Source organism: Lactuca sativa, chromosome 3, assembly GCF_002870075.4.
Source record: "Lactuca sativa cultivar Salinas chromosome 3, Lsat_Salinas_v11, whole genome shotgun sequence".
Taxonomy (NCBI): Eukaryota; Viridiplantae; Streptophyta; class Magnoliopsida; order Asterales; family Asteraceae; genus Lactuca; species Lactuca sativa.
This window is the reverse complement of record NC_056625.2, coordinates 253758441-253783656: the sequence shown is the minus strand read 5'-3', so window position 1 is coordinate 253783656 and position 25216 is coordinate 253758441. Positions and strand designations below refer to the sequence as shown.

General features: G+C 34.5%; 3 protein-coding genes across 3 annotated transcripts; 1 reads left to right on the top strand and 2 right to left on the bottom strand.

The window, feature by feature from the left end:
• On the top strand, positions 1–465 carry LOC111896470 (uncharacterized). The gene has a single exon (XM_023892462.1). It carries the CDS (start codon positions 1–3, stop codon positions 463–465), a length of 465 nt encoding a protein of 154 aa, XP_023748230.1.
• Positions 466–18832: 18367 nt separating this feature from the next.
• Positions 18833–20675, bottom strand: LOC122197200 (probable methyltransferase PMT3). The gene is made up of 4 exons (XM_042900734.1): positions 20600–20675; positions 19557–19669; positions 19240–19460; positions 18833–19154 (listed from the first exon to the last, which is right to left on the bottom strand). Exons 1-4 carry the CDS (start codon positions 20673–20675, stop codon positions 18833–18835), a joined length of 732 nt encoding a protein of 243 aa, XP_042756668.1.
• Positions 19436–24979, bottom strand: LOC111896426 (putative disease resistance RPP13-like protein 1). The gene is made up of 3 exons (XM_042900398.2): positions 20724–24979; positions 19557–19669; positions 19436–19460 (listed from the first exon to the last, which is right to left on the bottom strand). Exon 1 carries the CDS (start codon positions 24547–24549, stop codon positions 20731–20733), a length of 3819 nt encoding a protein of 1272 aa, XP_042756332.1. The 5' UTR covers positions 24550–24979; the 3' UTR covers positions 19436–19460; positions 19557–19669; positions 20724–20730.
• Positions 24980–25216: the final 237 nt, after the last annotated feature.

The following is a 25216-nucleotide window of genomic DNA, read 5'->3' as shown; positions in this document are numbered from 1 at the left end:
ATGTCTTATACGACTTCATCTGATTCTTCTGCAATCAATGTTTCCAGTCCATATTACATTGGATCTTCTGATAATCCCAATTCCATTCTTGTTTCCACTGTTTTCAATGGAATTGGATTTCAATCATGGAAACGATCGATGATTCTTTCTTTATCTAACAAAAACAAACTAGGATTTGTTGATGGATCCATTACGCCTCCTGCAATCAATTCTTCTGCATATTTGAATTGGCACAGGGCCAATTCAATGGTTATCAGTTGGATTCTAAATTCCTTGACCAAAACAATCGATGATAGCGTCCTTTTTTTACCTACTACCTTTGAGATCTGGAATGAGCTTCACCAACGATTTGAACAATCAGATGGAACTCTTCTTTACAACATTCAACAACAATTGTTTTCTCTTTCACAAGGTACCGATGATTTTTCTACCTACTTCACCAAATTAACAAAAAATTTGGGATGAATTACGGATCGTACAAGCTATTCCTCTTTGCACTTGTACTGCTGTTGCATCAATTCAGAAATTTTTTGAAGATCAACGCATTATTCAAATGTTAATGGGGTTAAATGATTCATATAAAATTGTTCGTGGTTAAATCCTTATGATGAAGCCGTTACCATCACTTTTCGCTGCTTACTCGCTGATTATTCAAGAAGAACGTCAAAGAACAATTTCAATTCCTTCGATCATAAACAATGATGCAATTGCAATGCATGTTACTTCTGAATCGTCTGTTTCAAACCCTAAGAAATCACTTCTCTGTACTCATTGCAAGAAGACAGGTCATACGAAAACCAACTGCTATCGTTTAATTGGTTTTCCTTCATCATTCAAATTCACCAAATCAAAGAAGGATGATTAAAAATCAAGTGTTCAGAATGTTGTGTCGACATCCAATTCTCCCTCAATCACCATGGAATAGTATGAACATCTTGTTTAACTCATTAACAATCAGAATATGACATCTTCTTCTTCGATCAATCAAATCAGCTCTTCAGTGGTTCATGGTGCTATGAAAGATAAAGGTACAACTTTCTCTTATCATCATTTTGTTGCAAACGTTTATAAGTCCTCATCATTATTGCATACTAGTTTTTCTTGGATCACAGACTCAGGGGCCACAGATCATATTTGTTCTAATCTTGATCTATTTTTGTCATTTAAATCACTTACTCAGCCACATTACATTGGGCTTCCTGATGGTCATCATGCCACTGTTTCTTTCATTGGTGACATACAATTGCATGATTCTATAATTCTTCATTGAGTCTTGTATGTTCCTTCATTCAAATACAATCTCATTTCTATTCCCAAATTCACAAAACATCTAAATATATTTGTCATCTTTACTGATGAAGCATGTCTTCTGCAGGACCCTTCATCAAAGAATGAGATTGCTCTAGGTTTTTTTGGGAAGAAGATCAATGACCTTTATGTCCTTGCTCATCGATCCATTAAGGATTCTCTTTTGTTTTCTTATCCATTTCCTTCTAAAACATGTTTCAATGTAATCAATAAGCCTTCAAACACTTTGTTGTGGCATAAACGATTAGGTCATCTTCCTTTTCGTAAACTCAAACAGTTGTCTCTTGTTTCTTCACATTGTAATGAATTTGCATTTGATTCATGTTTGACATGTTCTCAAGCTAAACAACCACATTTATCTTTTCCTAAAAGTCTATCTAATACTCATAGTCCTTTTGATTTAGTACATATTGATGTATGGGAACCTTATAAACATGCAACTCATGATGGTTTTAAAATTTTTCTAACCATTGTTGATGATTACTCTCGACACACATGGATACATTTGATGAGTAATAAAAGTGCAGCATGGAATCTTATTAATTAAAGCTTTTGTTAATCACATACAAACCCAATTTCATAAGACCATAAAAATTATCAGATCTGATAATGCACATGAATTGGGTTCTAGCAATGAGGGAGTTGATTTTTTTCAAACAAAAGGAATCATTCATCAAAGATCAACACCATATTGTCCTCAACAAAATGGTTTAGTTGAACGAAAGCATCGACATATTTTAGAAGTTGCAAGGGCATTGTATTTCCAATCAGGATTGGGACACATATATTGGGGAGAGTGTGTTAAAACAGCCATTCATTTGAACAATAGAATGCCTACAAAAGTTCTTCAACACAAAACCCCATTTGAAGTCTTGTATAATGTTGCACCAGATTTACAACATCTTAAAGCATTTGGGTGTTTATGCTATGTCAGTTCTCAACGAACAGGAAGAGATAAGTTCATGCCTCGTACACATCCATGTATTTTCATTGGATATACATATGCTCAAAAAGGTTACAAAATTTTGAACTTAACTACAAATGAAATCTCTGTAAGTAGAGGCATCAAAATTTTGGAAGATATATTTCCTCTTCATTCTATCCAGCAGCCATCATCCTTCATTGATAGCTATCTTCCAATTTCAATTGATGATCATTCCAATTCTGAAATGCATTCTTCACAAAATCATGCTGAACCAGTTTCTAATTCATCCTCAGAAAATATTTCAACTTTTCCATCTTTAAGAATGTTGGGTCAAAATATGGTTTATACTTTGCTTTTCTGGGCAATTGTATTTTTATGTAATATTTTATGAGCTTACAGTCTAGTTTACGGCCAGGTGGGGTGTTTAAGATCTATGTTTATGGCCGTAAACAGGTTTACGGCTGTAAACCCATTTACGGCCCATGTTCTCCTTGTGTATATATAGGTGTTACGGGTGAGGAGTACAGATTGATGAACGTGAGAAGAGAGAAACTAGAGAGCATTTTGTGTGTGTGAATCTTTTGTATCTGGAACTTTATTCTAATAAATTCATACATAGATTCATCATATTCTTCTTCTTCTTCTCTTCTATTTTATCTGACATCATCCGTTTGATTGGGATTCTGCACCATCAAACGGATTTGATTGATACACAAGCATTTTAGGGACTTACAATTGGTATCAGAGCTTGGTTGTATCAGTCAATTTTGTCATATTTGGGGCATTATTTGATCTTATTTTAGAAATATTTTTGCGTTTTTGGATAGATCTCTGAAAAATAAGGGGGGTTTGTTCTTCGTGTTTTTCATAAAAAATGGTTTTTGATCGAGTTTTGGAGCTTCAGAGTCGAAAAATCGGTGTTTTTGGTCGAAATCTGCGAGGGTGTGGCGGAGTTTGCGGCCGGCGGCTAGGGTTTCGGAGTTCACGGCCGGGAGTTTGCGGCCCGAGGTTCACGGTCTGAGCTTGCGGCCTCGGTTTGCGGTCCGAATTTGCGGCCGGTCTTCGCACCTCGCACCAAGTCCTCGTCCTCGCTTCGCAGCAACAGCCTTCGCATATAAAAAAATAGCAAGCAGAAGCAGAGGTGTCGGGGTTTGATCTCACGACATCTGGTTCACCAAGGGGCGCTACTACCAACTCCTCTAAGCCACAAGTTGATGCATTCCTACCCCACTTAATTCATAAAGCGTCTTTTTCGCTTTAAGTTTCACATTTTTGACACTTTTAACCCCAAAACTCAATTTCTTTTAATTTTAAATTCTTTTTTCATCCAAAATAAAATAATAAATAAATAAATAAATAATAATTATAATAAAATAATTTAAAAAAATTATTTTTAACTTTTATTTTTGATTTTTTATTTAAAATTTTGATTTTGACTTTCAGGTTTGACATTTGATTTTAAACTTTGACTTTTTCGTTTAACTTTTAAACTTTCAAATTTAGCTTTTCGGTTTGACTTTTAAGTTTGACTTTTGAGTTTAACTTTTTAAATTTGACTTTTAAGTTTGACTTTTGAGTTTAACTTTTTAAATTTGACTTTTAAGTTTGACTTTTCAAGTTTGACTTTTGAGTTTAACTTTTTAAATTTGACTTTTAAGGTTGACTTTTGAGGTTTATAATCAAAGGGTTTGACTTTTAAGTTTGATTTTGGCTTTTAGTTGTGCTTTTAATTGATTTTAGGGTCTACGAGGGAGTTGAAAACATGAAAGAGAGTCATCAGGATATGTTAAGACAAAATTTCAACATTTTCGATTATATCCCTGGAGAAACCCTCGAAACTCAGTTGCAGCGATTTACTACACTTACTACTGAGATGAATATAGTTGGGATCTTCTTGTCTAAGTTTGAGATAAACAAAAAGCTACTGAATTCACTTCCGAAATCGTGGGATATGAACGTAGCTATCATCAAGAAGACAAAAGATCTCAATCATCTTAGTCTTGTTGATGTAATTGAAGAACTTGATGCTTTGAAGTGTAGAAAAACAATGAGTTCTAAAAACATTCTGATCACTGAAGTTACATGTACTCCAGCTTGTGAAACTACGATTAAATTTCTTCGGGAAAAAATTGATTTATTAAAAAGAGAAGTTGAGGACCTGAGATATGAAGGATATCAACTCAGGAAAGGACAGAAACCCCTGAAGGCTGAATTAGAAGCAAAAACCAAGGACTTTAGGAAGCTTCAGGAAGAGTATAGCAACAAGTGTGAAAATTATGACTATATTAAGAGACAACTTGCTGCTTTAACTGAAGAACTTGACACATTGAAAATTAAGTATGGAAAAACAGATGTTAGTTTAAAAAATTATACTACGTCAAGTCAGACAGTCGAGTCCTTATTTGAAACCCAATTAAAATTTAAAGATAATCAAAACAAGGGTCTAGGGTATGATAGTGTTCCTCCACCTTTCAATCATAACTACACATCCATCCTTATGACACAGGAAGAAATTTCCAGGGAGGCACATCTTCAATATGGCAAACCAGCTGGATTTGTGTCAGGAGGTATTCAAGTTGAAAATACTAATGTGTCTACTTCATGTGCAGGTAAAGTAGCAGAAGATGAGAACAAGGAGAAAACCACTAAACAAACCAATGACTCTTTAAACTCAGAATCTGTTGCTTCGAATTCTGTTACTCCTAACAAACCTGTCGTTGAGAAATACAGGCCTCCAATTCCAGCACAACAGAGTGCTTGTTGCAAGTGTGCATGTGGGAACAACAAGAAACGAGACAAGGATACGCCACCAGGGGCAGGAAAAAATAACTTCATAGTGAAGAAAAAGACTTGTTTTCACTGTGGAACACCTAGACACATTGCCAGAAATTGTCCTAATTGTGCATACGTTCCCTACTATGCTCAAGGTTGGCAGAACGTGCCAAGAGGGATATACTTCAAAAGAAACCCCTCAAGGTCACGTTTAGACAATGCCGACTGGAATGCCATGAAGGCCAAGAATTCAACTCCCAAGGCCAAGCATCCAACTCCCAAGAACAAGAAGGGAATGTTGGCCCAGAAGTCTAGTTCAAGAGATGCTCCTTTGAAGCCAAGACCGGTTAGGTCAAAGTCATCTAGGCAGACGGCTTCAAGTTCCAAATCAAGTGCCGAGGCACCCATCGGATCGAACAAGAAACGGGTTAAACCCGAATATAGATGGGTACCAAAGGTGAAAACTCCCAAATCAATTAATGATTCTAATATTTTTACATCTTCTGTTTGTGATAAGCAGGATATGTCATGGGAGAGAGTATCGTGTGTTGATGACAAAGGTCGACCCAGTTTCAAAATGGACTGGGTTCCAAAGACCAACTGATCCCGCTCTGTGTCGGAGCAGATATGGAGGCATATCATCATACTTCGGTTTGTTGGTAGTGGCTGTTCCAGGCACATGATAGGGGACATCTCTCAATTGTACAACATTCAGACCTTTGTTTGAGAGTATGTGTCCTTTACGGGAAAGGGAAGAAAGGAAGAGATCACAAACGGGGTTAGTGCTTAATGACATTAAGAATTTTCGGATCTGTTCTGAGATTACGCGTGCTGTTCTCAAACCTTCTGGATGCAAATTCAATCGGTGACTCACGGTTTGAGTTTTCTGCTCTATACTCCTGAGTTTTTCTTAAGCTGATTCGCTTTAAAGACTAATTTTTGTTTTAGGATAGTTTAAATTTGCACATTTTCTTTCGTTTCTCTCCTGTGCACAAATTTAGGGGGAGAAACAAAAACAAAACAAAAAATTAGAAAATTTAAAAAATCCAAAAACATTAGAAAATCAGAAAATCCAAAAAATGATGTTATTGGAATGAGCTTGCAGGAGATGTTTTGGGAAGTGATATAATCATGTGATAACAGGAAACCTGAATCTGTGTAAGGGACTAAATCTGAATTGTCTAGGCTCTGTGTTCGATGCGCTGGTAGGCACGAAAGATTTTAAATGGACTTGACTAGGAGGAGTTAAAACTTAAGAAATTCAAGGACTTGACAAACATTGACCTAGTTAGATCCATTTAGCCTGACAATACGACGCTCAGATAGGTTGAGCAGGGAGATATACATGAGAATCTACCGGTCACACTAAATAACCCATATCTAGAACTGTGGATTCACTTTTCCTTGATGTGCGGATTTTGTTCTTAATTCTGGTTGGATGGGGTGACTGGGGAATTCCGATAAGCTAGGTCTGTAGAAGGTTATTTTCTTTCTTTCTGTCTGTTAGACATATGTTTCCTCTTCTGTGTGATCGAGAGATCCGACCTGGACTGCAACATATGCAACTCTATTTCTCTGCATCTTCTATCTATGCAATTCTTTCTATCTGTTAGCCATATACTGTCTCCTTTGCGTGACTCAAAATCCGACCTGGTACACAGTATATGCACCGTTCTCTTCTCAATCCCTCTGAAACTTCAGTTAGTCATATGTTTCATCCTTTGCGTGATTGGAAGAGATCCGAACTAGATGTACAGCATATGCATTCTAAATCTATCTACTCTCTTAATAATTGTCTGCTCACCCGGTGTAAGAAGTATTCTGGAAATTCTTGATTACTGGAGCATATCAGGAAGCGGGGAACATGTTCTAGTACAATTAAAATTGAACACATACAGTTTGTCTATAGATCTCGCTGATCAATTTAGGTGGACAACAATATCTTTGGTCGTCGTCAGCTGTATGGTCCTTAAGGAATATTATCTAGGAACTTAGGATCACATTGTCTTGTCACTTATAGTATGTCCTAATTTTGTCACAATCTCTCATGTTTAAGTGGACCACAATACCGGCGATTGACCAGATCTATTCATGAAGGGAGAGGTACTGATAAACGAATAAAGGCTGTCTAAAAACTTTGATCCCAAATCACTCTTAAAGTTAGCTATTATTTTTGTTTTTGTTAAGTTTGTTTATAGTGTTCTTCTAATTTAAATATTAGGGGAGAACTAAAAAAAATCAGAAAATTAAAAATCCAAAAATAGTGTTATTTCTGTTTTGTTTCTGTTTTAAGTTTTCTTTTAGTTTTGTTTTGTCTTGAAAAGTAATTTCAGGTATAGATAAGACCCATGGAGATTGTGTCGAAGATTTCTGAGCCAATGCTTCATCCGTGAGCATCGAAGAACTCTCACTCGAAGGAGCAAGAAATGAAGATTATTCTTTCAACATTCAATCCTTCAACCCCAGAAGCAAGGTGAAGCAGAAATTGAAAATTATGTGACGGATTGCATTGAAGCCTCCTCAATCAGTCTGCTGCTATCTATAAACCTGCTGAAGTGATCCAAAAAATTATTTCTTTCTGAAGTTCTCTCTGAATATTCTCAAGCTGAAAGCGTCATCTTTCAAGAATCAGTACATCAAGCATCCTCACCCAATGTGCGTTCAATTCCAAATCTTGAATAATTGCCCAAGTGCTCAAGATGAAGTAATTCATTGAAGATAAATGCTGAAGCCAAGCTCTTGATGAAGATTGACAAGAAAAGCCAGCTACTCTTTAGGGGGAGCTTGTTGGGTCAATTAAGAAAAGAAAGTTATAAACCAAGGGGGAGATTGTTGGGTCAAAATATGGTTTATACTTTGCTTTTCTGGGCAATTGTATTTTTATGTAATATTTTATGAGCTTACAGTCTAGTTTACAGCCAGGTGGGGTGTTTACGGTCTATGTTTATGGCCGTAAACCCATTTACGGCCCATGTTCCCCTTGTGTATATATAGGTGTTAGGGGTGAGGAGTATAGATTGATGAACGTGAGAAGAGAGAAACTAGAGAGCATTTTGTGTGTGTGAATCTTTTTGTATCTGGAACTTTATTCTAATCAATTCATACATAGATTCATCATATTCTTCTTCTTCTCTTCTATTTTATCTGACATCATCCGTTTGATTGGGATTCCACACCACCAAACGGATTTGATTGATACACAGGCATTTTAGGGACTTACAAAGAAGATCTACAAGAGTTTCTCACCCTCCATCACATTTACAAGATTATACCTGCAATCTTATTTCTTCGAGTGATACACATCATCATTGTAATCATACCATTACTAATCTTTTGTATTGGTATTGATCCCTCTATACCTCATACTTCAATTGATGATAGTCAATTTCAACATTTTGCCTTCAATACCAATAATCATCTTTTTGAACCCACTTTTTATCATCAAGGTAAAGGCGATCCTAATTGGGAAGAAGCAATGATCAAAGAGTTACAAGCTTTACAAGATAATGATACATAGGATATTGTAAAATTACCAAAAGGCAAGAAACCTATTTCTTGCAAATGGGTATTCAAAATCAAATACAGGGCTGATGGTTCAGTTGAGATGCACAAAGCTCGATTGGTGGCAAAGGGTTTTACACAAAAAGCTGGTATTGATTATCATGAGACATTTTCACCTGTGGTAAAATTTAACACAGTAAGGTGTTTAGTTGCTTTAGCTGTAAAAAGAAGATGGAAAATTCAACAATTGGATGTAAACAACGCCTTTCTTCATGGCGATTTACATGAAGAAGTCAATATGAAAATACCACCTGGAATTTCTACATCATCTTCTTCTCATGTACACAAACTCAAAAAGCCCTTATACGATTTAAAACAAGCATCCCGACAGTGGTATTCCAAGTTGTCAGAAGCCTTAAGAACAAGAGGATATCATAACTCACAAAATGATTAATCTTTGTTTCTTAAAAATACATCTCATTCAATTGTTATTGTAGCTGTCTATGTCGATGACATCTTGATTACAGGAGATGATCAAGATGAAATTGCAGCTCTCAAAAGTTTTCTGGATGATAAGTTTCTTATAAAAGATTTGGGACAAATCCATTTTCTTCGTGGATTGGAGTTTAATCATGTTCCTAATGGCATGATTGTTCATCAGCAAAAGTATATTAAGGAATTACTTGATTTGTATTCTATGGCTGATTGCAATCATGTATCCACTCCTCTTCCTCACAAGATTCGTTTATTACCAGCTATGGAAAATCCTTTAGCTTATCCCACCACATATCGACAGTTAATTGGAAAGTTGAATTTTTTAATTCATACAAGGCCTGATTTGTCTTACTCAGTTCAGTACCTAAGTCAATTCAATCAAACACCATCTCAAGCACATTATGAAGCTGCTTTACATGTTCTACAATACCTCAAAGGAACATTACATCAAGGATTGTTTTTCACCAAAATGACAATTATACCCTTGAGGCATATTGTGATTCTGACTGGGTTGCATGCCCAATCACAAGGAGATCTGTCAGTGGCTACTTCATCATGTTTGGCAATACTCCTATTGCATGGAAATCCAAGAAACAGATTACTATATCTTTATCCTTAGCAGAGGTAGAATATCGGTCTATGAAAAGATTAGTTGCTGAATTAGCCTAGTTAAGTCGGATTTTTCATGAATTTCAAGTTCCCAATATTACCCCAATACCTCTAAAATGTGATAATCAGGCAACCATCTATATTGCTTCTAATCCTGTTTTTCATGAGAGAACTAAACACATTGACATAGATTGTCATTTTGTTAGAGAAAAACTTAAAAATGGTCTTATCTCTTTATCCCATGTTTCAACAAATCAACAAGTTGCAGATGCTCTTACCAAGTCTTTACTAGGACCAAAACACAAAGAAGTTGTAATCAAGCTGGGTCTTCAGCCATATCCACCAGCTTGAGGGGGGGGGTGTTATCACTCAATATTCATAGACACGTGTCATGGTTGTTAGAATATTTGTTAGTTTCAGTTATTTTGTTATTACTTACAAGTCTGTTTAAGTTCTGATATATATGTATTGAGTTTGTCATTTTTAGTTCAGTCAATGAAAGAAATGTTATCTCTCAAACATATTTCTCTCTCTAGATTTCAAATCTAATAAAGAATAGAAAAAGAAATTATATGTGTGTTATGATAACGATGAAGGTTATGAAGACGAGTTCGATATACACGGAACCAAACCTCGTAGATCCAGAAAATGGAAAAAGTTCAATCACTACATTTATAGGTATTCTACAATTTTGCTATATATTTAAATTACACTTTTAATATATGTTGTTTATATTTAACTTTTTTATTTTGAGTTTTACATTAATTAGGTTGTATATAGTAAATTCATCCATACCCCCCAAAAGCTTCTTAAGCAACTTATTCTTTTCACTATCACGTCTAACAATACCACCTGCATCTACCAAAGATGCCTCATATCTTTCAATTTTTGGCTTTTCATTTGTTATCACACCTAAGAGCATCTCCAACTCACTCTCATTCTCCATTTTTTCTCCATTTCTTCCCCCATTCTTCTCCAACCCTCCCCATTTATTCCCCCATTTTGGGGGATATGAATAGTATTGCACCAAATATGGTGTTATACTATTCATTTCTCCCAAAATGGGGATGAACTTTACGTTGTCAGTTTTAGTCCCTCTATTATATATTTATACATTTTTAGTTCATTTTTACATACTAATTATAATTTAAATATAATATTTAATACTTATAATATTTTGTTATATATTAAATTATATTAATTAATTATAAATATAAAGTTTGTTTATTGTTCATCAAGTTCATATAAAATTTTAAATACATATTGACATTTTAAAAAACGATAACGTATTTTACAAAAAAACTTATAATCATTATCATTATCATTATCATTATATACTTATAAAGGAAGCATTTTTCCTTTCACCACATTCATTTGAAACTCCCATTCTTTTTTCCTTTCACCACATTCATTTGAAACTCCCATGACTTTTCAATTTCTTTATAATAATAATTATAATTTGTTAAAATAGGTTAAATAAATATAAAACCTAAAATGTAATCATATATAAACTAAATTTCAATATTAAAATATATCTTTATTTCTTCTTATAAAATTATATTTTTTTAACTTTTAACATATTATAATTAATTTATTAGTTTTAATATATTGTTGGATGTAAACCATTATCATTTTAAATGTATAATTTTGGAACAATTTGTATAAGATACTTAAATTAATTAAAATATAACATTATAGGGTCAACTTGAATATAAATTTTTGTTTAAGTTAAACAATCCAAAGAATATTTTATAAATAGTTAAAAATGATAAATTTTAGTGTCTTTCTAATAATGGTTATAAGTTGATTAATAAGGTTAAATAAATTTCAAGCTTAAAGTGTAATCATAAATAGACTAAATTTCAATTTTAAAATAGTATATTTACTTCTATTTATAAAGTTATGTCTTTAAATTATAAAATATTATATTTAATTTATTAGATTTAAAATGTTGTTGTATGTAAACCATTTATCAGCAGTTTGGACAAAATACTTAAATTGTTAATTTAAATATAAAATTACAGTGTCAACTTAAATATAAATTTCAGTTCCGCTAAAAAAACCAAAGAATATTTTATAAATAGTTGAAAGTGATAAATTATAGTGATAAATACAAAAACTAAAATGTAATATCAATTTAACTAAAATATTTCCTAAATATATTTTTATAAACTTTAAAAGTTTTCAAATAAGTAGCTTAAAATAATTTACATTAAAAATAGTTAAAAATAACTCTATATAAATAATTATATTGTTACCTTTAAAATCAAAAAATAATGTTTGATGTTTTAATTAATTATAATGATAGAAATTAAAATATTAAGCAAAAAAAATTAAAAAATTTGTTAACAATAACAACAACTATAAATAACATTAAATCATATATTATATTTAATTTTATACATGTGTAACTCGCGTGTAGAAGTCATTCAAACGATTGAGATTATAAAGTTATAATAGATGTATATATTATCATATAATTCAAAATAATCAATATATTATATCAATTTAGTATATAAATTATTATATCAAAATTTAGAACATAGTTATTACTATATTTAAAAAAAAAACATATATTTGTAAAAACTTCAACTATCTAGGTGTTTCTGCGCAACGCGCGGACATTCGCCTAGTTAAAATATATATTACAAACACGATAACATATAAACATGTAATTAACCTATATATTACAATAATAATCTAATAAAAACCAACAAGTGACACTACTATTATTTATATGTTTAATATTTATTTAAAAGTGTGTATGTGTAATATTTTTATAAATGCATGTATAATATTTATTTATAAGTTTATTATAAATATAATCTTTTGTATTTAATATTAATGTAATGAAAAAATATAGATTATATATTTGTTAAAACTAAATTAGTAGAGGGGTGTGTTTGACAATCTATGTAAGTTAGAATAATGGAATATACTTTTTCGAGGTAAAAATGGGGTAAAAAATGGAGTAGGGTTGGAGATGAAACACTATTTGCCCTATTTTTTACTCCATTTTTTTTGGGGGCGGGGGGAGGGGGGGAATGGAGATGGGTTGGAGATGGTCTAAACCAAGATTATTTTTCTCCTCCACTAGTTCTTGTAACTTGGTGGTAATATCATCTAACTTGCGCTCCATCCTTTTACTTGTACGTGAGAAATTTGTGCAACAAGTTGGGACTAGCTTTCTTACCTTGCTAGTGGTGGCTCCAGATTCATTAGCCAACTCACGATGCATAGCTTGGGTTTCCAAATCATCAAGTAAGTCGTCTATGTTGTAAGCCAAATGTTGGAGGCCATTCAGCCATCCTTTAACAGCTTCATCAGTTATCTCCTTCTGAGAAGCATCATTAAGAAGAGCTTTGATCTGAATTAATGACCTCTCCAATTTCTTCAGTTTGGAAACAGCTCCCTTGGAGCCAGCAATCTTCTTCAAGGCTTCAAAGGCCAGCTTTTCAAATACCACTGTCAAAAAAGCAGACAGCACGATTTCAGCCATTGCTTATGATACCTGGTAAGAGAGTGTTTGGTAAAAATAAGGTAGTTTTGAAATTGGTTGTTAATAAGCCATAAATCCGAACAAATAATAATATATATGGTAAACATATAGCATTTAGCACATAAAAGCATTTTAGGCATCTTTCCTAAAATAAACTAGTGCTCTTGTCTAAATATGGTACACACTCATCTCACAATCATCACTTAGCGTTCTAAGTTTAAGTCTAGAGATCCTACATATTCCTAGTTCGCTTAAACTAATGTTCTGATACTAACTGTGACATCCCCAATTTTCACGGCCAGAAAAAACCGATTTGTTTATGCTTTGTTTTATAAAATAAGAGTAATCCTTTGATTAAAAGAGTTGCGGAATTTTTTCCCAAAACAAAATATGATACGAATTTATCAAAATGTTTCTTAAAAGAAACGTATTTTCATTAAATAACAAAATCTCATGATGTCATGTTCCGATACAGACCAAAAGCATAAACAGTATAAATTAGACCTTACAACAGTTATTTATAACTATTGGTCTATAATCCAGAATCTCTCGTCATGTCAACCAACTTATGCTCTTGAGCCATTACCTGTGATACAAAGAAAACTGAGTGGGTCAGGCTTAGGAGCCTGGTGAGCATATAGGGTTTTCAACCCACAATAATATAATTATTATATTTAACCATCAAACAATCAACCTAATTACCCATCCCCATTATCTTCTTTATTTCTTAAGGTTTTACCCTAAGAATCAACTATCCTTTCTTCATTCATTCCTAAGGATTGACCTAAGGAATTGGCACAAAGTCCATTGTTGTTCATCTACACAGTACTAAATCCATAGCTACCAAGGTTCCTCTACATAGTACTAAATCCATAGCTACCATCGTTCATCTACACAGTACTAAATCCATAGCTACCACCGTTCATCTACACAATACTAAATCCATAGCTACCAAGGTTCTTATATAAGGCACTAAATCTATAGCTACCAAGGTTTTTAGAGTACACCGGTGAACATCAAGTCCACGACACCTACAAGTTGCGAGTCTGCTAGTGTTCCACTGGATTGTCTAGAATCATCCGTGGTTGTCATCCCTACTCTGCTAAATGACGGGGCCATCGTCTGGGTAAGGTTTCACTCATTTTTCACCTGTCACCCCCCATCTCATGATCCATATCATCTCTCGTCTCATCCTCAAATTCATCCTTCATCACACACCAACTATTTCGTCTACCCATGTTCTACCCAACATATTTGTAGATAAAAATTACATATACAGTTTAAACCATTTAAAAACCTGTATAAAACATTCCTTCAACATCCATCTCAAGTAAACAAGCAATATATAAACACATAACATGTATTTCATAGCAAATACTTCATATTTATGTGTTAGAAGAAAGTAACTACACAATCACTTGTTAAGACGATTGTCGGACAACACTACGGCTCTTCAAGTAGAAGTTCTTCTATGAAACCGAGATATCTTCACACACCGGGCTTCTCGTGGGCAGAGCTTCGGCTTGAAACTCTTTTCTTCTCGAGATCTTCAGGGCTTCAGGACTCGCTTCGGGTGTCGGGATGATACCAGGGCTTCAGGGGTATAACTTGCACGTAAAACGAGGTAATATGGGTGAGAGGAAAGAAATTGAGCAACAAAACTTGGCTAGCCTCGCTTTCTATTTATAGGAGGCTGAAATGCTATGCTCACGTCGTAAGCCACTAATGTTCACGTCATGAGCTCGATGTCATTGCGTTCGTCATCAGGCCACTTGCCCTGGAAGACGTCCATCACCTGCTCACGTCATGAATACTGTGCTCACATCGTGAGCTCTGACACAGGCCTCATAGTTTGCATTCCGAACATCAGAAATTCATATCTCTCGCATACATGCTCCGTTTTCGACGTTCTTTATATGCACATGTAGGTGAGATTATGCTCTACAACTCTCGTTTAGACTCTGTCGGCTAATTTTGATTTAACTTTTATTATATTATTTTTAGTAGGCCGGGACAGGAAAACTCCATTAGGAATTCACAACTCCTTTATCTAGCATCCATTTTCGTCTGTCTTTTTACCGTTGCATTACTATCTATGAGATCTTCGATTTTCGTTTAGATTGTTTTGGCTAGAAACCACTCGATCTCATATTCGAACTTTAGGCTGCATACCGCTAAGTCGAAACTTCGAAAAATCATAACTTCCTCATACGAAGTCAAATTTAGACGTTCTTTTTATGCACGCTCTCGGTTTAACATATTCCACGACTTTCGTTTAGATTACTAAGGCTAAATATTGCTCTATCGTAAATTCACTATTTACGTTACACAGTGTCGTACCGGTTCTGTCGCGAAACCTCGACAGGTCATAACTTCTTCGTTATAACTCGGATTTCGGCATTCTTTATATATTCAGAAACCTTGCCACGACCAGTACAACCTAGTTAATATTTATTCATTCAAAATAATCTTTTATCAAAAAGTCACTTTTGATGCTTATCGTCTCTAAATTGACTAGTCCAGATCTACGGGCGTTACAGTCGGACCCGACACTATAAGTCAACACCAAATCATCGAAGGACCCAAGATATTGCTTTTTCCATTAAAGAAAAAAGGAACATATAAACTTTGACTTATATGTTTGTACTATTTACTCATCAGATCATGTACAACAACACATTTTATAACATCAAGTTAATGATGCGTTTACATATCATCAATGCACAATTGATTTGTAAACAACGACTCATATATCTCCATTTAAAGATTATAAGATATTATCGTCTCATAATTACTCGTGATAAATTCCATGAAGTGATTCTCAGAGTGTGGGTTAATCCAAGACTTAAATTCTCCATTTCAAGGTACTCATGAATACTCCAACAAGCTATTGCTATGTCTAAACCCTTAGACAGTCTATAGTTCGATTCATGATAGTCTTAATTCACTACTTACTTCTAAAAGTATGATCGACTGTGGATATTTGAATAATCAAATTATTCGGGAAGTAAAACATGCAAAATGAAACACAATAATAAACAATTGACGAAAAATAGTAAACATATACACATAAATAATTCTCCATTATTTAATCATCAAAAGTCAATTACATTTACTTTGTTACAAGTCTCTAAATACCTATCTAACTGCTAAAACTAAAATCACTAAGACCCTTTGTGAGGGGATCTGCAGGATTTTCTTCTGATGATACCCTCTTTAGGACGAAGTGTCCTTCTTCTACTCTATGTTTGATAAAATGGTATTTTCCATCAATATGTCTTGATCTGTCATGATCTTCTAGTTTCCTTTGTCAAGGCAACCGCTCCTTTATTATCACATAAATATTTATTGGCTCCTTTATGATTGGCACAACTCCAAGGTCTCTGATAAAGTTCTTCAACCATATAGCCTCCTTCTATGCTTCGCTTGCTGCTATGTACTTTGATTCACAAGTAGAATCAACCACCGTCTCCTGTTTGGAACTTTTCCAAGTCACCGCTCCTCTATTTAAGGTAAATACCCAGCCAGATTGAGAACAGAAGTTCTCTCTGTCTGTCTGAAAGTTTGCATCATTATACCCGGTTACTTTCAAGTTATCATTGCCACCAAGCATTAGGACCCAGTCTTTAGTTCTTCGCAGATACTTGAGAATATTCTTGACTGCTATCCAATAAGCTCTACCCGGATTTCCCTGATATCGACTAACCATACTCAGAGCAAAAGCCACATCAGGGCGAGTACATGACATATCAAACATGATTGATCCAACGGCGGAAGCATATGAAACTCGACTCATTTCTGCTATCTATACATCGGTACTCGGACTTTGAGTCTTACTCAGTTTGGTATTACTATGGATAGGCAACTCTCATTTCTTGGAATTTTCCATGCTAAAATGTTTTAACACTTTACCCAAGTAGGTACTTTGACTAAGTCCAATTAGTCTCTTGCTCTTGTCTCTCAAAATCCTTATCCCCACAATATAAGCAGCCTCTCCCAGATCCTTCATAGCGAAACACTTTCCAAGCCAAGACTTAACATCTTGCAAAGTTGGAATGTCGTTTCCTATAAGAAGTATGTCATCAACATAAAATACCAGGAATGTTACTATACTCCCACTAGCTTTGACGAACAGATGCGCAGAGGGCATCTCTGTGGAACGATGCACCCTCTGCGGAATTAAAATTTTATAATTTTTTTTTGTCTTTTTTCCCCCGCCACGCCATTTCCTCAAAGATTTTTCTTGTTTTTTTCGTGGTCGTTTGCTTCAAACACTCCCCTCCCTTTTGGTTATTTGATGAATTTTCTCTATTTTTTTTTTTTAAATTACGTATCTCTTATGGTAATTTGAATAAGCATTTTTTTAATAACATCATGTAGGGTTTTCTACAGTAAATTCTTATTATTTTGAGAAATTTTTTTATAAAGTCCTAATTTTTTCTTTTTGAACAGAAAAGTATCGATTATTTATTTTTATTTTTTGAATAGAAAAGCCCAAGAAACCGACTATTTTATTCATTTTAGCCCTTTTTGACATATTCAGCAGATCATGAAACCAAATCGTTAATTTTCCCAGAATAATTAAGACTTTTCTACAGATTTCTTTAAATTTTATATATAATATATAAACGTATTTTTTACGTATTTATATGTAATTTTATATATTTATGTGTTATTTTTAAAAGTTTTTATATATTTGTTTACGTATTTTTACATATTTTAAATATATAAACATATATTTTTACTAATTTATATGTATTTTTAAGTATTTACATACTTTTTTATTTATTTTATGTGTTATTCTTTATGTGTTGTGTGTTTATATATATTTATGTGTTTTTTTTAAAAAAATTATACAAATGTTTATGTATTTTAAAAGTATAACCTTATTATTTTTACGTATTTATGTATTTTTTTTACTTTGAGTGTTCTTCATCATTTCATCCGATTCTAATAGCTTCTTCGTGTATGTTTGGATGATTTTCCCGCATGCACATATTTTACACTTTTCTCATTCGCTTATATTGAAATTAAACATCGAAAGAGAAAACAAAATAATAACTTATGCACACAAAAACTTGATGTTCTCTTGAAGCCACGAGATAGGTGAAGTTTTTGTGTCTATATAGAAAATAACCTACAAAAAGCTATCCCTATAATTTATATAATTTACTCCTCTGTATAGAAAATAACTTACAAAAAGACATTATCCAAGGTCCTCTCCACTTTTTTACATATGGGTCTTCGCCTTTGGTCATAATACTTTCATATGTTGGCTATTTTGGTTTCTATATACAAAATCAATTACAAAAATTGTTCATGTAATTTACACAAATGGCCCATGTGCTTTCCTAATAGCAAATTTATAGACTGGGCCATCCACAATTTCTAGTTACAACTAAAAAACAATATAACATCATAAACGTTAAAATAGTGGTTTTTAATAATCATATGGAACTTGTTATATAGTTTATGCATCATATCAAAAGAACTAAAATTTGAATTGTATAATTTAAAATTCAAATAAATAATACAACAAATGTAAAACCGAAAACCAAGTGTTTGTAGATGCAAATGTATATCATCATAACAAATAAATCAACTAAATCATAACAAAACACTACTAAGATGTCACAACTTGAGAGAGGGAGAGATACTACAAAACATAACCATTTTCACCTTCTTTTTACCTAAGTGGGTTTGGTTTTTATAAGTTGAAAAACTTAGTCTGTTTCCCTCAAGCTTTCGCTAGTGAGCCATAGTTTCTTTTGAACAATGAGCACAACATGATCCGTATCGGTTTCATCAGACGACGAATCAGCCGTCGCCACCTGTTCCCAGTGTATTGCGGTTAAATACTTCTTCACGAAGTCCATTACGGGTTTTTTATCGCGGATTATTAGGAAACCCGTGGGCCTTAGGATCCGGTCCATTTCGATTAAAAGATCTTCGCCACTGCAGCCTTTCTTTTCGATTATGTCGGAGAATACATCGTTTGCATGGAGTAGGTCGTATGTTCGTGGGTATGTTGAGTATGCTTCACACCTGAATTAAATATGGAAATTTAAATATTTCTTGCATTTAACCCAATAATAAAAAAAAAAATAGGGAAAAGGAAAATATGTAGTACCAGTTATGAATGGAACCAAGTAAGCCTCTGTCATAGATAAGCTTCAATGTATTTGGTCCATCTTCAGGGACAACATTCATGACCCAAAGATCTTTGGTTTTCAAAGCAGCTCCAAATGAACCCAAGTTTACCTTCATATCCATCACATTCCTTATGGTGTTTGCTGATATTTTTGGGCTCAATAGATCCCAGTAGTTCTCAACCCTTTTACGCCACATCTCCTGTTAAAATATGCAAAATTTTATTTGTTTATTAATTTATAGCAAAAAATTGAAAAAGATAGAAAGATAATGTTGTGTTGTGTTGTGTGTGTTTACCGTGTCCTTTTCAAACATTTCACTTGAATAGCCAAAGTCAGAAAGACTAGGAGGTGGAGAAGTTAGTCTAGCGGGCCATGGTGCCAATCCACTTCCTTTACTTGATTGATCATCTGATAATGCATAAAATGAACAAAACTTAAATTGTTTGCACAAGCTTAAAATGCAAGAAATACCAATGTACTTTTAAAATGTTTTTATTATTAAACTATAGTTATCTTTTTTTTTCTTGTTACATCATTATAATTTAAAATTATTTCTTATTAAGACGTTGCACTTTGAAAAATCTATCTAGTTATAACAATGGGATTACCGGTTTAAAAGTAATAAAATATTTTGAAAGTAAATGATTGCTATCATAAAATAAGGTTAATTTCATAAAAGACCTTATATTCTATGTTTTTTCAGGATTAAACCTCAACTTCAGTTGTCTGAAAAAAACCTTGTATTTTTTAATTTTTTTCAAAAAAGCCCTCAACCTTCCAACTGCTTCCAAATAAACCCTCAATTTTTTTAGTTTTTCTCAAAAAAACCCTCACATTTTACAATTTTCTTTTTTTTTTTTGGAAAAAAATGACTAAAAGGGATAGATCGAGAAAATGAAACAATACAAGTTTTTTTTCAGACAAAAAATAAATTTGAAGTTTAATCCAGAAAAAAAACACAAAATATAAGGTCTTTTATGAGCTTAACCCAATAATATAAATGAAAAGCACATCACTATTTCTTGCATTTATCCTTAAGAAGTGATACAAAATAAAATTCATCTCAATTTTCAAAAAAAAACAAGAGCATCCTATCAGTGGAGGGGTCGTTAAAATATAGAACATATTAATCATCATTTTCAATTGGGTAAAAAGGCATAGGTAGCTAGCTATTAGTAAATTGATCACGTTTTCTTAAAGATCATGTGTAAAGTGATTCATGATTTTAACATATTTATATGGATTTTTCATACTTTGCTAAATTAATGTTCATGATTTCAAAATCAATACAGTAAAACTTTAACAGATAATGAAAATTCTTAAATCAAATTGATCAACACAAAGAAACAGTAACATTAAACAGATCAGTAAGCATATCAATGTTAACTGAGACAGAATTTTCATGGAAATACATAATTGATAATTGTATTGAAATAATATTAAAAAGAAGTCAAAGGCATACCTAGACATTAAACTTGTAATTGGTAGTCACTGTTGTCGAAGCTGGGGATAAGGGAGATGTGGGGCCAATAGGAGCCTCCTCTACTGATCCTTTCTTTCAAATTTGGGCATCCTTCAGTCCACAATACCAGAAGTGAAGGCAACAATTTTTCTGGTAAATCTATCGTCTTTGGGCAGTTCCTAATGGAGAGATTCTGGAGGGAGGTGAGGTGTTGGAGTCCCGTTGAAACCGATTCCAGTTTCTCAAATCCAAATATGCCAAGAGTAGTAAGAGATGAAGGAAAAAGATGCGACGATTCACCAAAACTTCTCAGGTCATCAAATGGTCCGGCATATAATCTTAGGCGAACAAGTGATGTTGGGAAATTCTGTGGGCCCCACTCTGAGATGGGCTTCTTCAACCTTCCTATGTCAAGCGCACACAATTTCGGAGGCCAAAGCCCACGAGGAAAGGATGCATCCATACTTGTACACTTTTGAATTGTTAGTTCTGTTAACGAGGTGAGATTCGGCAACTCATGGTCAGGAAATGACTCCATACTCAGACAGTCTGATATATATAATCTGTTCAGGTGAATGAAGCAACTCAATTCACTGATGGATTTCAGATTTGGCCAATCAGATATAAATACTGATTCAAGCATCTGCATTTTTGAGTTTATAAGCACTCTTGTCTTCTCTCTTCCTCCCAACCCCTTTTCCAATAGTTTGTTACAATTACCAACGGAAAGTAACTTGAGCTTCTGCCCTCCTGTTGGGAAAGAGACTGATGTAATTGAATCACAATTCCAAATATCCAACATCTCCACGCTCTCTGGACAACTGCAATGCTCCAAGTTGTTACAATCCGATACTCCCAACTCCCTAAAAGATGTTAGGCTACTCCCACAATTATCCTCCTCTTTCTCCCCTAAACTCATAAAAATTTTACATTTTCTTAAAGCCAACATTTTTAAATTCACAAGAACCTTGCTTGCCTCTGCTTCTGATTCCCACACGTATTTTATGTCATCACACCCTCTGATGCTTACTTCTTCTACTGCCCCAAGATACTTTGTAACACCTCTCCACAGCTCATCAGTAAGCCCTGAAATATCATTTATTTCCAACTTGGTGATTGATGAAGCTACATCAACAAGGTTTTTCAAGACACCATGACCACATTTTCTTAGTTTCAGAACCCTTAGGGAAGGCAGTGCTTCAAGCGAGACCCGAAGCAGATTAGGACAATCTTCAATACGAAGCTCTTGAAGGCAAGGAAACGCCCCACTATTTGTTGACCATTCCTCCCACCCTGACATACTTTTAAAACATAGGATTTCAAGTGAAGGAAATGCAACGTCAGTCCCGAGTAACTCCAAATCTACAACCTTCACCTTACTCATCCCACCAATAATCAGTTCCTTCAGTGATGGTAGTTGCCCAAGTCTTGGTAGAGATGTACATTCTTCACATCTATATATCAACACATGAGTCAACTTACGAAAGGAGAGATCCGCAACCCAATCTGGAAACTCTATACCCCTATATGACACAATGCTGAGTTTTTCTAGAGTACCATTATGAGGCTTTAACTCATTAAAGACCTCCTTTTCATGTGTTTCTGTTCGAAAAACATTAAACTCATCACCCCAATCCAACTCTAACTCACTAAACCTTTTTTGAGAGAAGTTCACCTCACATGCATCCACTGCATTTTCCACTTTTCCCAGCCCGCCAATACAAACTTTCCCATGGAGATTTTGCAAGTTCTTAAGCTCGGTTAATTTTAAGCCAATATCACTCGAGAGAGTGTGAAGACTTTTCAACTCACCAATCCCTAAGGGCATCTTCTTCAACTTCCAACTACCCCTCATGTCAAAATGCTGCAAATTTTTAAGCTTTGAGAAGCTCTCGGGCAACTTAATCAATTTATGACAGTCAGAAACAATCAGTGTCTGTAAATTATAAAGATTGCAGACATTTTCCGGTAAATGTGTGATCCAAGTTTGAGATAGATTAAGATACCGCAAGTGCTTCATACTACCGACGACTTCTGGTACCTCGCTTATCCTAAGATTACTCAAACTTAGGACCCTTAACAATGGTAACTCCTGAAGTAAGTCACTCAAGACCTTATTTGATAAGTAAAATATTTTCCAACTTTCTTTTAAACCGCCAGACAATGCTAAAAATGTTCTCAAATTTTTAGCTCCTTTGAATGGCTCGAACCTTTTGTACACCATGTAATCCTTACAAACAAGTGACATATGTCGGTGTTTTTGCAAAACTTCCTTCCTGAATTCCTGGTTCATCCCAATGTCTAACCTTGAAAAAAAATCTCCAGCAACAAATGTGGCCAAGTCATTCAGGAGGTCATGCATCACAAACAACGATTTGTTATTAGGAGCATGTTGAAAAAATGACCTTGACAACAACTCTTCAAAATATTCAAGACCCAACCGTTGCTTTGACTTGTTTGTAGTTGGTTGGTGCAAAAACCCTTCTGCCATCCACAATAGAATCAACTCCTCCTTGTCGAACAAATAGTCCTTGGGAAACAAGGAGCAATATGCAAACAATAGCTTCAAAGTGGCAGAAAGATCATTGTAGCTTAGTCTAAGAGCCGGAACAATCTCATCGCTCTTTCCTAACCTCCATATCTCACTATCCAACAGCTCCTTCCATTGTTCCTCATCTGTTTTTGTCCTTAATAACCTCCCAAGTGTTCTTAAGGCTAAAGGTAAGCCATCACATTTCTTCACAAACAGTTCTCCATGTGGCCTTAGTGTTGGATGTGAATCAAAGTTATCTACACCCAATGCATGTTGAGCAAACAAAGACAAAGCATCATCTTGTGATAGACTCTCGAGAGGGTCTTGATGAGAAAAGCCCAGCTTTCTGAGCAATTGCTCCTTCCGAGTTGTCATGATAATTCTACTTCCGGGAGACCCCACAAGGAATGGGGCCACTAATTTCTCCCAATCACCATAGCTTTCAGACCACACATCATCCAAAACTATTAGAAATAGCTGGTTCGTAAATTCCTTTTTAAGAGCTTCTTGTAGTAGATTTAAGTCTTCAAACTCCTTCTTTTCCCCAGTCACAGATTGATAAATAACTTTGCTTATATTGAAGATATTAAACTCATCAGAAACACAAACCCAAGCCCTAAGTTTGAAGTGATCCTTCACCTCCTTTTCATCATACAACATTCTAGCTAAAGTTGTTTTGCCTACCCCACCCATACCAACTATGGGTAAGATGCTGAAACTTTGACTAGTAAATTCATCTCTACCCCCCAAAAGCTTCTTAAGCAACTTATTTTTTTCACTTTCACGTCCAACAATACCACTTGTATCTACCAAAGATGCCTCATATCTTTCAATTTTTGGCTTTTCATTTGTTATCACACCTAAACCAAGATTATTTTTCTCCTCCACTAGTTCTTGTAACTTGGTGGTAATATCATCTAACTTGCGTTCCATCCTTTTACTTGTACGTGAGAAATTTGTGCAACAGGTTGGGAGTAGCTTTCTTACCTTGCTAGTGGTGGCTCCAGATTCATCAGCCAATTTACGATGCATAGCTTCGGTTGCCAAATCATCAAGTAAGTCGTCTATGTCGTAAGCCAAATGTTGGAGGCCATTCAGCCATACTTTAACAGCTTCATCAGTTATCTCCTTCTGAGAAGCATCATTAAGAAGAGCTTTGATCTGAATTAATGACCTCTCCAATTTCTTCAGTTTGGAACCAACTCCCTTGGAGCCAGCAATCTTCTTCAAGGCTTCAGAGGCCAGCTTTTCAAAGACCACTGTCAGGAAAGCAGAGAGCACGATTTCAGCCATAGCTTATGATACCTGGTAAGAACTGAGAATAGAGTAGCGATTTGAGGAAAGGGATGTGACTTTAATTAATAGTAGAGATGTGGATGAAACGAATGCACAGGAGAACGAGTACAATTATTGTTTACAATTCAATCCCCGAAAAGTAATTTGAAAATCCACGTTTTCTTAACGAAAAGATTCCATGGGCCTACTTTTTTAATTATGAGGAACGTGAAGAAGAACTGAACCACACTCCTCTGTCGGGTTATGGGGACAAGTATCAACACCTCCACCCGTTTTGAGTGGGTGTGGTGGTACACTGATAATGTGGTGGGTCCGGATGGAGATGGATCGCTGACACTATCCTTCACATACAATTCACCTTTCATCAGCAATGAACATTGGAGCAGCTCCATTTGATTTATTATCTCCTTCAATGAACAGTGTCGGAACGCAAATTCAGAAACGCCGTAGGAGTCTGTCATCGCTGGAAATATTGATTAGGGTGGAAACGAAGGAGAATACTCACGATATTGATGAGCTGAAAAAGTAATGGACTAATGGTGGGGCCATTTTTTTTAACTTTATTTAAATTGTAGGATTATTAATAATTTTAAATTTTGAACAAATTAAATTTTTAATATCTCGATAGGGTTTTAAAATGAGAAGTTAATCTTCTAAATCATCT